The 18,372-nt window shown below is 37.2% G+C and overlaps 1 protein-coding gene across 12 annotated transcripts in view; it reads right to left on the reverse strand.

Annotated features, from left to right (window-relative positions):
• Positions 1-3,354: 3,354 nt before the first annotated feature.
• Positions 3,355-18,372, reverse strand: part of LOC133795133 (hydroxyisourate hydrolase-like) — a 56,672-nt gene continuing 41,654 nt past the window's right edge. For 6 of the 12 annotated variants that reach the window (XR_009875354.1, XR_009875349.1, XM_062232607.1 and 3 more), the window contains one exon: positions 17,153-17,742. Coding sequence is in view for 5 of the 12 variants with exons in the window: in XM_062232607.1 (XP_062088591.1) it covers positions 17,643-17,742 (100 nt within the window). In the remaining 7 variants the exon portion in view is untranslated. Of the gene's footprint in view, positions 3,533-4,028; positions 4,104-17,152; positions 17,743-18,372 lie in introns of those variants that run through there. The other 6 variants (XR_009875355.1, XR_009875350.1, XR_009875358.1 and 3 more) reach the window with 5 other exon arrangements.

Here is an 18,372-nt window from a genome sequence, read left to right on the forward strand (position 1 = left end):
AAGGGCGTCTTCTACAACGTTGGCCTTACCGAGGTGATACATTATTTCACAGTCATAATCTTTGACTAACTCCAACCACCTCCTTTGTCTCATGTTCAATTCCCTCTGCGTGAAGAAATACTTGAGACTCTTGTGATTGGTGTAAATTTCACATTTCACCGCATACAGGTAATGACGCCAAATTTTCATTGCAAACACCACTGCAACCAACTCTAAATTATGTGTCAGATACCTTTGTTCATAATCTTTCAATTGCCTTGAAGCATAGGCAATCACTTTACCAGATTGCATCAACACACCACCTAACCCTTGCTTTGATGCATCACAATACACTAAGAACTGCCCTTCTTTAGTCGGCAAGCTAAGTACTGGCGCCGATATGAGTCTATTCTTCAGCTCTTGAAAGCTTTGTTCACACTTGTCTGACCAGACAAACTTTAGATTCTTCCTTGTCAGCTCTGTCAACGGTGTGGCTATTTTTGAGAACCCTTCTACAAACCTCCTGTAATAGCTTGCTAAACCCAGAAAACTTCTAACCTCCAAGGCATTCTTTGGTCTAGGCCATTCTTTCACTATAGCAATCATAGCAGGATCTTCCTTAATTCCCCCATCAGTAACAATGTGACCCAAAAATGCAACCTCAGATAACCAGAACTCACACTTTTTATATTTAGCATACAACTGATGTTCTCTCAATCGCTGCAAATTCAAACACAGATGTTCCTCATGCTCCTCCCTTGTCTTAGAATATACCAGTATATCATCTATGAACACGATGACAAACCGGTCCAGATACTCTTTGAAAACTCGGTTCATTAGGTCCATAAATGCTGCTGGGGAATTTGTGAGTCCAAATGACATCACCATGAACTCATAATGCCCATATCTAGTTCTGAAAGCTGTCTTGGGAATATCCTCATTCCTTATTCTTAGCTGGTGGTACCCTGACCGAAGATCAATTTTAGAAAACACCCTTGTCCCCTGAAGCTGGTCAAATAAAACATCAATTCTTGGCAATGGATATATGTTCTTTACTGTCACCTTATTCAGTTCCCGATAGTCAATACACATCCTCATAGATCCATCCTTCTTCTTGACAAAAAGGACTGGTGCGCCCCAAGGAAAGTAGCTCGGTCTAATAAACCCAGCTTGAGTAATTCTTCCAATGGTGTCTTGAGCTCCTTTAGTTCTGTTGGCGCTATCCTATAAGGTGCTCGAGACATCGGTGTTGCCCCTAGCATAAGGTCTTTCACAAATTCAATCTCCCTATGCGGTGGTAACCCCGGCAATTCTTCAGGAAAGACGTCGAGGTACTTAGCGACTACTCTTGTTTCTTCAGGCTTCCTTTATGCTTCTTTAGTGTCATTGACCATGTTTACTAGGTACCCTAGACACCCGTGTTGCAACAACTTTCTGGCTTTCATCGCTGATATGATAGGAGTTCGAGGTTTCTTGCTTGTTCCCTAGTATTCAAATGTCTTTCCGCTTTCTGGTGTAAATACTACTTTCTTCCGCTTGCAGTCAATAGATGCTCCATATTTTGTCAGAAAATCCATCCCCAGTATTACATTGAAATCACATAAGTCTAATACAATCAGGTCTACAAACAGTTCCCTACCATCTATCCATAATGGTACAACTCTAAACCAATTTTCAGATATTGCAACCTCCCCGGATGGTAGCATAGTCCCAAAACCCACATTGAACAATTCTATAGGTACATTTACATGATTTACAAGGCTACTAGAAATAAATGAATGAGATGCACCTGAATCAAATAAAACTCTACATGTGGTATTGTCCAAAGGAATCTGACCTAATACGACTGAAGGGCTAGCCTCAGCTTCTACCTGAGTGATCGCAAAGACTCTGGCTGGAACATATTTATCATCCTTCTTTGGCTCTTCTTTGTTTCTAGCCTGATTCCATGATGGATAGTTGCGCTTGATATGACCTTATTTTCCACATTTATAGGATGCCTTGGCCCGACATTCCCCAAAGTGGCGCTTAGTGCATTTAGGGCATTCTGGAATGTTTCTACCCCCATTTGAACGGCTTTCATTATTAGGCTTGGGTCGTTTGTCTTGTCCCAACTGTCCCGACTGTTCTTGCTCTCTCTTTTTGTGATCATTCGAAGCGGTTGCCCCACCCTTCTTTGCATCTCTTCTGGCGGCATTCTCTTTCTAGATTCTTTCCTTGCTCCTCTCAGCAGTAAGAGCCATTTCTATAACTTGGGCGTATGTGAATGTGCCCCTCGAAACAATCTCCACATCCCGAGCGATCATCGACTTCAATCCTCTCACAAAACGATCTACCCATACCCTATTAGTAGGTACCAAATATGGTGCAAATTTTTCCAATCGATCAAATTTCTGTGTGTAATCTGTCACCGAGAGATTTCCTTGCACCAATCTCCTGAACTCATCAGTCTTTGTTGCCAGGACCGCAGAGTTATAATATTTTTCGTTGAAAACTTGCTTGAACCCAGCCCAATCCATGGTATTAACATTATGTGCCTGCTGCACCACCTCCCACCAAAGACGGGCATCCATTCTTAGCATATAAGATGCACACAACACTCACTCATTACCCTGGACCCTCATCATATTCAGTATGTTTTCAATGCGGCTAATCCATTCTTCTGCTACAAATGGATCCGTGCTCCCATCAAACTCAGGCAGATGCTACTTGCGGAATCTTTCAAATAATGGCTCTAGTCCATCCACTGCAACAGGAGCTACCATAAAAGTCGATAGCTGCCTGTTATTCTGCACCTGTGGCTCTGCTTGTACTGGCCGCCCAGGCTGGTGCCTTAGCTGATGGATCACCTCCTCTTGCCTATGAATGGTTGCTTCCATTGCAGCAAAACGTTCCTCCCATCCCTGTGGTGCCAGCGGTGGTTCAGCGTTTTCTCCTTCACCTCAACCTCTACCATGGCCTCGGCCTCTACCTCGACCTCGGCCTCGACCTCCATTAAGTCTAATGGATCTTCTAGGATGCATTTTCTAACTCCTGAACCACGCAGACCAGCAAACATAAGGAAGAAATATTTAATGCAATCATGAAATCATATTTACGAAGATGAAGCTTAAGTACAATTATGTGCAAAACATTAAAGCAACTTTCACACAAGTAAGAATTATCACTTAGAATACAGTGAGTCGAGCTCATCCTTGGCAGTGTATTTTACATGTTAAGGCTTACCACAAACTATTTAGGACCGTACATCTCTGATACCAATTGTAACACTCCGATTTCTTGAGACGTCACTTATGAAAGTCCATTTAAATCAATAAATAAAATAACCATTTAAAATATTATTTTATTGAAATAAACAAGGCATGATATCTCACTATTTCTTTAAAATAAAACATTTTCAAGTCTTAAAACTTAATCTAACAAAAAAAAACAAAGTCCAAAAGTGATAAAAGTCCATTAAGTCTTTAAAACATTAAAACGTTGTGAACCCTCCGCTGACATGTAACATCCACGCCTCGAGCCCGCTTCACTCACTGCGTTGCTTTGCCTTTACCTGCACACAGAGTACCCGTGAGCTAACGCCCAGTAAGAAGAGCTATGTAGGACATAACCCCCCTAACCAAATAATACAACATAGCTTAATCAAAACCTTAAGCAATAACAATTCATATACTACAGATACAATGCATGATATACTCACACACATAACAAACAAAGTCTCATACCACACATTATGCTCACATACGATAATCAACCATACATTCATGTTGATCAGACATCAAATGTAATATGCCATGCCTCGTGTTATTCTCACACTTGGCATCCAACTAGGCATTCGCTTACCACAAGTTGTACTCACCAATGATAAGCTCTTAGTGTACCTGCAAGTGTTATGCTCACACAAGCAGCGAAAACCCTAGCATTATTCTCATGCTAACAATACTAAGTGTGTACAGTAATCAATCACAATACATAACGTAAATTAATACAAACCAAGAAATAAGGTTGTATGCTTAAACATACACCATATGTGCAGATGTCCACTCTTCTTACCTCAATTGCAAAAAATATTCCTTTATTCTACCTCGAACCCCTCGCTGAGTGTCCTTGTTGAGAACTAGATCCTAAACACCCAGTAATACAACGGACACACTCAAAACACAATTATGAAACACATCAAGGTTTCACCACAAAATTACAACCTATAATACTAATCATCACATTTCTTATCATCTTTATGCACAAAGAAAAAAAAAATAGATCATAATCAAATAATCAAATAAATGACCAAAATTTACTAAAGCAAATTCTAAGTTTATTTTTACGCCTATAAAGTCAGATTAAACTAATTATTTCCTTATAATTATTTATTTTCAATAATTATCATTTTAATTACACATAATTCCCAAAATAATTGGATACTCAATACAATTACCTAAACCATAACCTAACATGCTTACTAACTATTTATATAGATTATGAAACATGATTAAACAACTTAGAAACTTATACAAATTATTTTAATTATTTATGCATAAATTATCCTTTTTTTTACATGCATAAAATACCAAATAATTAACCAAAAATAACAAAACAACCTAACATAGTTCTAAATCAGTCCCAGACACTAAGATACTATTTTAACTATATAAGAACAGTGCCCAAATAGTCAACAATAATTTTTGCAACACCAAGTTATTTTCTATAATTTATCTACGTAGGTAACCCATTTTAATTCAAATAATTCAAAATAAATAATAAAACAGTAAATAATTGTCCCAAATTTCACATAATAGCTCCTACCCCTTAAATATGCTTACAATAATTATTCTGAGCCATTTATGTTAGTCTAGTATTTTCTATAATTTACTTAAGAGATAACTAAATAAATTCAAGAAAAATACAAAAACGTTTAAATCGTTAATCTAAGCATACAGAACAGTTTGGTATCAATCACAGATCATATAAAAATTATCCCAGAATTTTCTGAACAGTTTATGTATTTTTCATAATTATTTCCTATGAAAATTTATATAATTCATAATAAATCAAGGAATCATCAAAAAAATATCAAACTTCACCAAACACTCTAATTATCTTGTAGAATCAAAAACAAGAAAAAAAAATTAAAAAAAACCTCTAGAAATGTCCAGATCGGGTTCGTCAGAGCTATCGCCAGAGTTATAAATGGAAACACCCAGATCCATTTAAATAATAATAATATAATCACTCATAAAAATAATAATAAAAAACTCATACCATATTATTATTATTGTTGTTATTATTATTATTATACTCATAATAATAATATTCATAAAATAAATAATAACTTTAACCCGAGTCATTATTTATTTATTTGGCATTATGCAGATGCCGGGATTTTACAATCATTTCCAAGATATTTAAACATAAGAAACCATGAATTTTATCATCATTGGAAATCATACGTATCCAATATTCCATCAAAGGAAAAAAATGACAAAGATGCACACAGTGAAAAAATTACGAAATTGTCTTTCCGGGAAAACGGATATTACACGATGCACTAGGGAATTTGTTGAAAATAAACCCTTGGTGTTAGAATATGTTGAGAATGTCAAACAAATTGCAGATATTTTTACAAAATCCCTATATGCGGTCAAGTTTGATTCCCTCAAGAAATCCTTAGGGGTTTGTACTAATTAATTTTTTTTTTTGTCATATCCTTGACATTGTGTTACTCAAAAGTTGTCGTGATCTTGTCCAAATTGAAAATTTCGCAAACATCATATTTTAACATTATTTTACTACCTAGTTAGTTTTTCTAGTTAATATATCATGCTTACTGGTCTCGAAAAATAGATAGGTCTTTCCATTTAATATATTTGTTAATCAATATGTGTATGTGGTGTGTGAGTATATAACATTTTTGATCTTGTCTCAGGCTCCATCTTAAGAATAGAGCTACATGCATTGGTGTGTGAAAGTCATCCATGAGTAAGTTGGAACTATTGATAACTACGAAATAGAGTTATGTTACCACTTTTTTATGCTAATTGTTGCTTAGTCTTTGAGTTTTTAAGTAATTTTGAATTTATTGGATTTATTTTGATTTTATTTATTTTTGTGTGTTTTTATAATTATTTTGTTGTAAAATGTTGTAGTTAATTATTAGAATTATTGTTGTTTAATTTGAGGTAAAAAAATGTTGTATTATTGAACTTAAATGTTAAATATAAATTAAGTTATAATTAATATTTTCAAAGAATTAACTTGATTTATTTTATAGTTGAAAATATTTTTTTATGATTTATTTTATGTTTATTTTGTAGGGAATTTATTGCATTTTTGGGCTTTCAAAAGTGAGGAGAAGAAAGAAAAAAAATGGCAAAACTAAAAAAGAGAAGCCTCCAAGTGGCCTAAGCCTCCAGGCCTGCCTGGCCCAATTCAGCCCCCCCAGCCACCTGGGCCTGCGCCTCCTATGCACACATGGGCCCACCCGCATGATGCATCCATCCAGCAGCCTTAGCCGAAGCCAGCCCTGCCCGTGCTTCCCCAGGCCCACACCACCACTTGGCCTAGCCAAGCTCCCTGGCCTGCATGGGCCCGTCTACCTCAGCCTCTCAACCCAGCTCACCTCCACACCTCCAAGCAGCCAGACCCATATTTGCCAGCCACGCCTGCCCCTTCACCAGCCAGGCCCAAGCCCGATCAGCAGCCCCTAAGCCTGCCACAAAGCTGCCTCAACAATTTTTTTTTAGCCCAACATCCCTTTGTCCCCTTGTCCCCTTAATGTCCAAAAATACCACATTTTTACCCAAACTTTTCTACACATTTTACCCAAAAATCATCATTACACCTAAAATTTACCCCTATTTTCCATATTATTATTAATTTAATTAATTTAATCAATTTAATTAATTTAAATTGATTATTTTAATACTTTCATTTTGGCTATAAATAGGGAATTTTCAAGACCATTTTGGAGTGCTCATTTCAGGAGGAGGTTACACTACAATTTCTACACTTTCAAGACCACTCCATTCTCTTCATCTTTTTCTACTTTTTGGTCATTTTTTCTATGAGTTTTTAGAGGAAAATTTTGGGGGTTCCTCCTCCAAATTTTCCTATTTATGTTTGTAATTTCTATTCTAGTTATGAGTTTCTAATATTTTTAAGATTATTAAGGTGATGATGAAACAATGTAACTAGATAATATTTATGTTGTATGTTGATTTCCCATTTTGTGCAATAAAGTTTATGGATTTTCTTCTTCAAATTTTTTCTTTCATCTTAAATATCTTGTATTTTTTATTGTTAGAACATATTTACACTTTGTTCTTCATTAGTGCAAAATCATAATATTCTTTTATTAAGGTGTGTCATTAAATTGTGCACATCAAATGCTTAGAACAAAAATATTATGTTTTGCCTCATAAATAATATTCATTGATTTATTTGTTATTTCATTAGATTGATTTACATTAAATACTTTGAAAGTATAATTTTAAAAGTGAAGATAAATCCTACAATTCCATGATAATTTGTGCTTAAATAGAATATCTAATTTGAATAAGTGATAGTTGATTAATTTCTACTATTAATGAAACTTAGGAATCAATATACTTGTAAATATTATTGAACTTATATTTTGTGGATTCTAATACTTTAATAATCTTCTTTTACCATCTTGATTTCTACTATTAATTTATTTTTATATATTGTCTTTAATTTCTTTATTATTGTCTTTTGTTTTATTTTCATTATACAAAAATCTCATCAATCTTTGGAGCTAGATTAGAATTTATTAATTTTGATTTAACATAATTTTCTTTTTTATTTTAGACAACTCCTTTGGGTTCGACATCCTTGCTTACACGATCACTATTCTATATGAACGATTCATGCGCTTGCGGGTTATAAATTTTTAAAACATACCTGTTTTGGGTCCATCAACTATGTAACTAAAATTATGTAGAAGATACTCTACCATGTGAAAAGGGCTACCATCGGTGTAGTGTGAAAGCGTCTGAGTTGGGTACATCATGCAACTTGCGAAAAAGGCTAAAATTTTCCACCAAAGGTAAATGTCTCATGCTTTCACATGCACACACAAATGCTTGAGACTGATTTTAGTGGTAAAACAAATATCTTAAAACTCATATACACCATTTAATTCACTTTAAATATTCCATGGGATAGGACTAACTATTTTTCTTCAGACAAATAAAATCATCGTATGTTAAATAGATTTACTAAACATTATAGTAAAATTTTGTTAAAATGTACTAATGTTTGGTTCTTTCTCAATGGACAGGTCATGAACATTTTGGGCACAAAAGGATATTTTGTCATTATTATATTTATATATATAGTCCTTTGTGTTATTATAAAAAATTTTAAAAAATGAAAACAAAAAATTGTTGATCGTTTGTGGGAATAGTGGAAATATTGACAATTTATTTTGTGCATTAAAGATCATATTCTTAGACAAGGAAAAGTTTTCATTTTCCTTTTTTTGTTGTTTTGGTTGTTATCCATTGTTTTTTCTTCCACTTCTTTTTCTTGTTTCTTTGTTTCATTTTTCATCTAACATGTGTGCAAGAAACCATGGTGATGAACTATGACGGAAGTGTGTTTGGCCATTGATGGTGTTCCTTTGGCCTTTTTGATAGACAAAAAAGAGGAGAAAAGTTATTTAGGGGGAGTACAAAAAGTTTCATGTTCTTGTGCTAATTGATTGAGTTTGGAACATGTTTTTTATTATGTGCCCTATTTGTTTGTTATATCTTGTGCAGGGGAAGCTTTGAGTAAAATCTATGCTTCAACTAATGTGTGATTTGCACATACTTTTGAGTGAGGATAAATAAGATTTTTTTCTTTTCTAAAAATATGTTAAAAGGGAAGATTGTAAAACCCTAAATTGGCAATCTTAAATAGACAATATATTTTATAACTCAAAAGTGTTTTTTGACAAGTTTGAAGCAGTTGTCCTGACAGGTTTATGATCTGACGTGACAACTTGTTTTTTCAAAATTTGTTTTCTTAATTCTTAATTCTCTAGAAATCTTCATATCTATTTATGGAAATTTTTTACTTGAAATTTCGTCCATATATGTTGATATTCACTGAGAAAAGAGTATTTTATTTATAAGAAAATTTTTCTTTAAATAAAATATAATTTTCCTCTTTTATAGTTTGAGACTTTTTTTAAATTGATTAAAAAATATTATGTCATAGTTTTTATTGACAAATTTCATCGTAATGGCTGACTGTGAAAAGAAAGATTAAAAAAATGTAGTTTCCTTTTTTGAAAAATGAAACTTTGTATAATAAAGGAAAAAAATTCAACTTTTATTTTTGAATAAAATTTTCAACTTTCTTTTGTTAAATAAATTATATGATTTTCTAATCCTTTACTGCAGATCATGGGCTAAACTAAGAAAGGATTAGAAATTCAATTGATCAAAAAAATTGTTGGAATGAATCTGGACTGTCAATCTGTCCAGATAAGTTATCTGTTGAGTTAGTTTCCCAATCTGTATCAACAGAATCTGATAGACTAGTAGAATTTTCTAAATAAATAATTTGTGTAATTCTCTCTTTGATTTTTCTAGATTTCATGGACTCCTTCGAAAGACCATTTCAGCTATAAATAAAGGACCAAACAGCCACAAATCCTTAGCTCTTTCACTTCTCTTTTTTTAATATCATTTGTATTTTTGAGAGAGTTCTTTTTGTGAGACTAAGAGTGGATACCTTAGTCTAGTATCTATGTAACATCCCAGAATTTGCTAATAAGACTTAGAGCCTTGATTAGGAGGCCAGGATGGCAATATATGTAATTATGTGTTTAATGGTTATATTAATTGTTATTATGTGATATATGTGAGAGACCACATTATTATGTGGGTTTATTTAGGTTACTCGGCACGAGGCAATCCTAGTGAGCAATTAGCGAAAAAGGTCACAACGAGAATAAATACCCGGCTCAGGGTGAGCCTAGGGGTATTTTGGTAAATTAGTACATTACTGGGGATTATTGGGTAGTGGATATTTATTTGGTGTTTATTTAAGATAGCTGAGATTTATTTAAGGAAATGTTGAGAAATGGTGGCAAATGACTATTCTGCCCCTATGGGCATTAGAGGGCAAGTTTTAGACTTAAGGGCATTTAAGTCTTTTGTAGGATTTGTCTATACTTAGCCAAAATAGGAAACTGAAGAAACAAATGAAAACAGAGCAAACATTTCCCCTTTCCCTCTCTTACCCGTATCTCTCTCTACTACCTTGGGATTTTGCCATTTCGAAAGAGGAAAGCTTGGAGTTTGGAAGCTTGGGACTAGGAATTGGTGTAGCAACATCCTAAGGTCGTTCATAACTATAGAGGTAACAATTTAAACATTTGAATCTTTGAGTTTTATGTGTTCTTGGTGTGTTCTTAAGTGTGAGGGTTTGATTAAGGATTTTGGGGATATGTTCGAGTTTTTGGGATAAACTTGGGTAGGTTTTGTTGCCTTTGATGAGTAGAGTGGGTTTCTATGGTTAATTATGGGTTTTGAGTTGGGGGACAGAATTTTGGAGCTTTGGTTCGGGGAAATTCGAAGAGAGAAACCCAGAAAATCGCATTTATGGTATCAGCGCTGTAGCGCTAGGTTGGGAGCACTACAGTGCTAGGCTGCGATTTTGGGGGATGGAGTCTCTAACTCTAGTGCTGCAGCGCCCAACAGGTAGCGTTGTAGCGCTACTCCGCCTTCAAAACTTTATTTTTGGGTATTTTTTAGGGTTTTTGCTCAGGGGCTCGGGGGACGATTTCACCACCTGTTTGGTGGAATTAGAGGTCCCGAGGGCGCGGGATTGGTCCCAGGATTAGGCATTGGATTTTAAAACTCATCGAAGTACCATTTATGGTTTGTGACTAGGTGTTTTCTAGGGCTCAGAACGGGATCGTGCTCGAGGGTTGTTCTTGTGTATGCTTACTTGGACCTGAGGTAAGAAAACTGCACCCAATACATGTTATATGTGATTAGGGCTTGGGCCGACTGTTATATGTTGTTTTAAATAGGGTTTGGGCCCCCAAGATGTGTATGCTAGGCTATTAGTTCACATGTTTACTGATAAATGCTTACGTGTTTCATAATCATTGCATGAACTCTATGGTTAGGGCATGTGGCCCCATTAAATGGATATGTTTAGTGTTGTGGAAAATGGTTATTCAATGGTATTAGATGATTAACGTGCATGTGCTTGGTTTTTGGGATGTGCCTATCCACATCTATTTTCTGTATTGAGGTATGTAATCCTGGGTCAAGGCTTGTCTTATGAGTCAAGGACGGAAATAGCGCGCTACGTGCTGGTCGAAAGGCTTAGGCCTAAACAAGTAACATGCTATTACGTTGGTTGCCTCTAAGGTCAATATTGAACCAATGGGGTTGGGCTAGCTCTTGGCTAGTGAGACATAGCTAAGGGCGAGAGCCCCAAGTGACTCTATGGTCATGTAATTAGGGCATAGGCCCCGGGATTGGCTCTAAGGCAATCTATTTAGGGCAACGACCCTGTAATTGGTCCAATGACCACTTGTTTATATTGAATAATTTTATTTATGGATTAATGTTGTAGAATTTGTAAAAGGGATGTCTGGAAGTTTATATTCTTTGTTTATGCATATGTTGAGTTTTCTTGCTGAGCCTCGGCTCACGGGTGTTTTGTGGTGCAAGTAAGGGCAAGGGAAAGCTTGACCAGCCATGAGTTGGAGAGCTTCGATGGCGGCGTGTACATATGTGGCTGCTTGACCACCACGGCCGGAATTATCTCAGAGGAACTAGGGTTATAGCCTTGTTTTGCTGCTTATACCGGCTGATGTAACTTTTGATGTGTATAATTACCTTTTTAAAAGTTTAGTTATAATATTTTGGGATCCCATGTTTATATAAAACTTTTGAAATAAAAGTCAACGGTTCTTTGACCAAAATTTTTAACCCTAACCTTTGTCACTAACCTTAGTTGCACATTTTAAACCAAATGACCTGATTAGCATGTCTGACACAATTTTAAGTACACAGTGTAACGGTCCTGGATTTGGAGGGCATTACAATCTAGGAGCTGTGTAGCTTCCTTTTGTATTCATCTATTTTGTGTAAAAACATGTTCATCAATTGATAACGAGTTCAACAATCACCGGGAGAAGATTTCGCTAAGACTTTCTTCTGGTGGAAGAAAGCATTCATCAACCTTTGAAGGGAGTTCAAGAGTGTTGGTGTCTTATCAAGAAACTGGATTTTTGAAGGGTGTGCAAAAGCTTGAAGCATAAGTATAGAGAGAGTCTATCTATGTATAAGTAAATTGTTATTTTGTACTTTGTGATACCTTACTTCATCTCTGGGTGTGGCCCCGTGGACTAGGTTTATCGAACCACATAAAAAATCTCTGGTGTTAATTTTTTTTATACTCATTTTTTTTATTTCTGTAATAATATGCTTAGACAACAAGTTTAGTCGTTAGATCAGATTCAGATTCTGTCAAAACTTAATCACCATTCTATAATCTATTAAGTTGTTTAATTTAATCACTTTGTAAACATTAAAATACATAATTTCAGACTCTAAGGAGTACGTACAGAAGTGCGAGAAATGCCAAAGGTTCGCCAAAAGTCTGAGAGCCCTTCAGAATGAATTTAAACTGATGTAGAGCCCATGGTCTTTCACAATTTGGGGGATTTATTTGATAGGCCAACTCCCTAGAGGATGGGGCGGAGTGAAGTATGGAGTAGTTGTTGTGAACTACTTCACCAAATGGTGCAAGGCGGAACCATTAGCGACCATCACTCATCGCTTCCAAAAAAAATGTTGGATTTTGTCATGAAGAATATCAAAAGTCACTACGGGATGTGGTATAATATTGTGTCTGATAACAGGACTCAATTTGATAGCAAACACTTGACAAGCTTTTGTGTTCGCAATGGAATTGTGAAGAGCTTCTTGGCAATGGCACACCCGCAGGCGAATGGACAAGTGGAGGCCGTCAACAAGACCCTCAAAGACACTTTGAAAAAATGCCTAGAAGAAGTGAATGGGAGTGGCCGGACAAAAGCCTAGAGGTACTATGGTCTTACATGACCACGACCAGAACTTCCACTAGACACACACCCTTTGCGCTCGCCTATGGCTATGAGGCAATGCTACTTGTTGAGATAGATGTCACGTTGCACAAAAGACTGAACTATGATCAAGAGCATAAGGCACTAGTTACCGAGTCCCTTGATCTTATTGAAGAAAAACGGGAGCAAGCTAACTTGCAAGTGGTAGCCTACCAGGTGGCTCACTATTTCAATGCTTGGGTAAAGGATAGAAAGTTCTCCATTGACTACCTTGTCCTTTGTCATGTGTTCCTCAATACACTGGACCCATCTGTCGGGGTCTTAGGTCCAATCTAGGAAGAGTCTTACTTGGTAGGAGTCATTTTCCCCAGAACATACAAATTGGCAAGGCTCAACAACGAGGTAGTCCTGAGGCATTGGAATGGAGAGCACCTTAAAAAATATTACCAGTAACAGGGTCTGTTCCTACCTTTTGTAACCAAGGACCAGTTTTTAGGTGGTTACTTCTAATGTAGTTATTTTGAGTTTGGTGTCACTTTTAAGTGACCATTATGTAATGGCATTTAGGTCGTAGTCAATAAGAATCAAAATAGACATCCTCGAGGTAGTCTTGATTTCTCCAATTCCCTGTAAGGTCTAATATCGAATGGCGAAACTCGTTGAGTTAGGCCAACCAATCAAGAGAAAGTGACAATTACAAAGGACCGAAGGGGTTGTGACCAGATCTCAGGTACGGTCGCAGAAACACGAGAGCCTTTGCAAGTGATCAGAAGAACACAACAACTTTCCCTCCGTGCAAGCCATTATAGGAAACCATGAAAAATAAACAATTCGCTCGAGATTCACGAGAGCCATCACAAGCATGGGAGGGATCCTTCGCGGGTCCCCTCGTCAATAAGAGGGCTAGTTGCATTACAAGTGACAAGGCGCCCTCACTATCCTAGTCACTTGGGGGCATAAGGGATATCACGCACATGGATCAAAGCAACGAAAATGAAAATTTCATGTAACATGTGTATGGAATGAAGTAGAGTTCATGTAAAGTTCGTGCAAGGCGCATACAGAATGAAGCGTCCAAGCAGACAATCGCAAAAAAAGAAAAATTCAGAAACTGTTGCAAAACAACATCAAGCGTGGCTACAAAAAGTAAGCAGAGTCATCATCAATATATACATCAAAAAGCAGCCTAGGTAAGGCTAGTGTTCATACAAATAGGAGCATCGCTCAATGTAAGCATATAAGCAAAAGAAAAATTAAGTAAAAATATCATTAAAAGCCTATACGAGGTCGGTGGGATGGTCGTCATCGCTGGGACCCCCCTCGCCTGTGGCACCCTCAACAGAGGCCATCTCACCAATGACACCCTCTCCAGGGCCACCTCGTGAGCATGACCCTTGCTAGAGGCCAACCCCTCAACATTTTCTTGCCCCACGCCATCCTTGCCAACAACGTCCTCATCAACAACCTCAATGGCGGTGTTCTCCGAACCCTCGGAATTGCCATCCTCGACTTTTTTCGTCTCTGTGGCAAGGAAAGTCATGCAGTAAGCCAAGATGTTCGTAGCAGCTAGCTCGCCCATGAAGCTAAATTCAAGGCCACGATTGAACCGCCAAAGGGAAAACAACATAAAGTTGGTATTTTCGCTACCATCCCAATGGGCTGCCTCGACTTCGCGACGGAGCTTACCGCACTCATCCATGCGAATTATGTTAATAGCATTATGCTAGGTCTTCCAAGCAATGGAATTCTAGTAGGCATGATCCACAACTCTAGTGGCATCCTCACAGGCAGAACGAGCCTTCATAAGTTCTTGCTCTGTGGCAACAAGAGTGGAGCGTGCACTCTCAAGATCTGTAAGGGCACTCTCCATCCCCCAGTCGCCACTCAAGATGGGCTTGTCGTCAACGGTCGCTCTGCCACCTATGTCATGATTGGCCAGGGCCCTATGCTCCCCAGCGCTAGCATCCCCAATGTGAATGAAATGGAAGCCTCTTGGAGCGATATGTAGGACATGTAGGGAGTGCCTAGCCAAGTTCAAGGACTTGTTCGCACCCAGAAATTCACAGGCTCGTAGGTTTTCATTAGTAAGGAAGAAGTGTGCAGTCTTTTATTTCTTCTCGACCTTGGTCTGAAGAAATTCCAGGTGCTCCTTGTAGTCAGGCCACGCCGTCAGACCAATAAGGGCACTTGTAAAAAGAAACAAATGCATTAGAGATAGGCAAGGGGAAGCTATAAGCAACAAACACATTAGAATAGGATGTTGAGCTCGATAATGACTAGGTAGACATTGGGAGCCAGTTGGAATGGAACCACCTGGAAATAGTTAGCAGCACTAATCAAATAGTCGTACAATGGAAGAATATCCCCAAGGTTGCAATGCCCAAGGCTCAAGGTCTGCCAGCCCTCTGGAGGAAGATCAGTTTGCTCGTCAAGCCAATGGAGCATGTACTAGATCGTGCTTGACATACTATGACAAGAGATCATTTGACCCAACTAAACTTCAGTCATGTTGGATGGAATGATGTAGAAATTACCCTCCACTGATGAAGGAGGCCTGTCGTGAACTTGCCTAATGAACTTGGTAGAATCCCCACTAGAGGATGATCCTGACTCTACAATGGCTGGACGAACTTCATCCTGTCTCGGTCGAGCCTGGCTCTGAGGAGGCTGTCGAGGGGTCATGAAAATGTGACTAGTGTCTACCTATGAAATTCATTGTCTCAAAAGGATACCTGAAAAAAGAACGTGCAAAGAGTAAGCATCAACAATTCAAAAATAATCGAACAAGACAAGCCCTCTCTCCATTAATGAAAGTGTGATAACCCATAAACACAAATTCACAAATAAAATGCAAAGTACCTTGCCTATCATCTCAAAAGTTGGCGAGGAGGCTCGAGATCCTGATGACTCATCAAAGAAGTGGTGCCCCTAGATGGTGGGCCCTTGGGGCCGGGGGTTATCCGCACACCCCCGCATGGAGAAGTAGTGGGTCAAATGGCCAGGCCTTGAATGGTCAGGCCCCCATAATCTAGCAAGACGAACCCTCTCCCACAATCAAGGGCTCACTTCTTCCATGCATCAAGATATTTGGACCATAGAGTCACCCAATTGGTGAGGCAAGTCACCAGGCACGCACCCATTTCAGGTGATCGTTCCCTGTTGTAGCCCAGTGTGCCCCTCGGCGCCAGGCTCTCTTTTCATCATAAATCACATCCCGTCACTAGCAAGGCACACCCCATCTCCAACCCAGCGCTCTCCTCACCAGCCAGGCGGGTCCCTCGCCAACCAGGTGTACCCCATCACCAAGCAAGCCCCAGGCAGCCCAGTGTGCCCCTCGGTAGCCCAGCACACCCCTCGTAGGCCCGCCCCTTGTCGCTAGTCGCTTCCTACCCAATCGATGAGTACTCCTCGTGGACCCGAGTGGCGTGGGCTCAATGTCATTGCTATATGTCCGGGCGGTGGGGAGGTGTTGTGAAAATTTAATTGATTTAAATATGCAAGTGCACGTAATAACACAAGTAATACAATGATAAGTAAATTGTCTCCACAGGGATTGCAAAATAGAAAAATAGGCAAAACATTTACTGAAAAACTTAAATGTATTAACAATTAAATCAGTTGTTTGTAAGCTAAACTAAGTATTAAAAAGATAAAAATGTTGAAAATAAAACTGAACTAAACAAATTAATTAGAAATAAAAAATTGGATTGTAAAATGGACTTGAATTATTAAATCCCCCTATGTCAATTATATTGAACTGATTGCGGCAGCAATATTTTAGCAAAACTCTTAGGTTAACAAGATTTCAAAAAAAGCTCATAGAACTTCCCCAAATTCTATGATATTAATTCTTTCACCTAATTAAACATATTTCTATGCCAAATCAAATTTAAGAAAACAATTTCAAGGTTCAATTCTCAAAAGTTACACAAGGAAAATAACACATCCCTGTGTTATTCACTAACATAACCTAACTAAGATTATGAACTTGTGTCATCCAAGTTCTTTCCATTATATTTACTCTTTCCAGCATCAAAAATAACTAATCATCTTGTCATTGATGGCCAAACAACAAAAAGAAATCAACATAGAGCATACTTGAATGAATAAGAGAGATTTTACTAAAATAAAGTGCAAGAAATTACTACACTTTGACATATGATTCATCAATAATTCAAGCCACAAAAGAATAGTTCATGGCTAATTTCAATAGCATAAATCCTATTTCAATTCTTCCCATGAGTATCAAAGTAGAGATTAAAATAGAAAATACAAGATAAAATTTAGAAACAATATAAGAGAACAAATAAAATTGATGATGAATGTCCTTCTCTTCTTTCCTCTTTTTCCTTCGTGTATCTCTGGTTTTCTCTCTTGTCCTCTGTATATTTTTCTCAAAAATGGCAGGTCCCCTTTTTCTGCAGCTAGTCCTCCTTCCTTTGTACCTCTAGGTTACTTAATTTAGTAGTCTAAGTACAAAATTGCCTCTTTCCTTTCACACGTGAGCTTCCTTTCCTTTTCTTCTTTGTAAGATTCTTCCAAATTGACAAATACCCCATGTAGTTGCCACCTCAGCCACTAATCCAACTCACTTAATGAATTTCCAAGCAAACTTCCATGTCATGCATAAAATTCCAAATGAAACCTGATCAAAATGCTTTAGCAAAACCTGGTTTGCTACCACAAACCTGATATTTTAGCATCAAAATTTAGATTAGATAACTTCACAATTCTAGTTTCATTCTTCATACAAATATCTATCCATGAAAATATTGTTTTCAACCCATTAGCTCTTAAAAACTACACTAACAAATTAAACTAACTAAAATTATAAAAACACAAAAGTTAGCTACAATAGTTAATAATAAACTAACATCACTCTCAATTTTTCCACATTTATAAGCTCAAAAGCACAAGGAATAACACTTTATTCAAGAGTTATCACACCCCCAAAATTAAGACATTACTCATCCTTGAGTGATGAAACTCAAAAGATAACAAAAGACACACAAATTGAACAGCAAAAGAAAAAGGAAAACCAACAAAGACAAGACACAACAAGAGAGGATAAACTTTGTTTTTCCAATGCTTAAAAAAAAGGAAAAGGCTCTTGAGAATTTTATTTTGAATAAGAGACGCTGAATTTCAAACTTACACAAGCCTTAAACCAAAATCTTCAAGTGTTAATGTTGTTGTCAATATATGAGTCAAGTGTTTCTCCCTTTAGTGCATGCATAGCTTTTCCTAAACATTTTCAATCACCCAAAATCAAACTAGGTCTTGGTCCTAAAGCTTAAATAATGCCTCCATAAGTTACT

This window comes from Humulus lupulus, chromosome 1, assembly GCF_963169125.1.
Source record: "Humulus lupulus chromosome 1, drHumLupu1.1, whole genome shotgun sequence".
NCBI classification, from domain to species: Eukaryota; Viridiplantae; Streptophyta; class Magnoliopsida; order Rosales; family Cannabaceae; genus Humulus; species Humulus lupulus.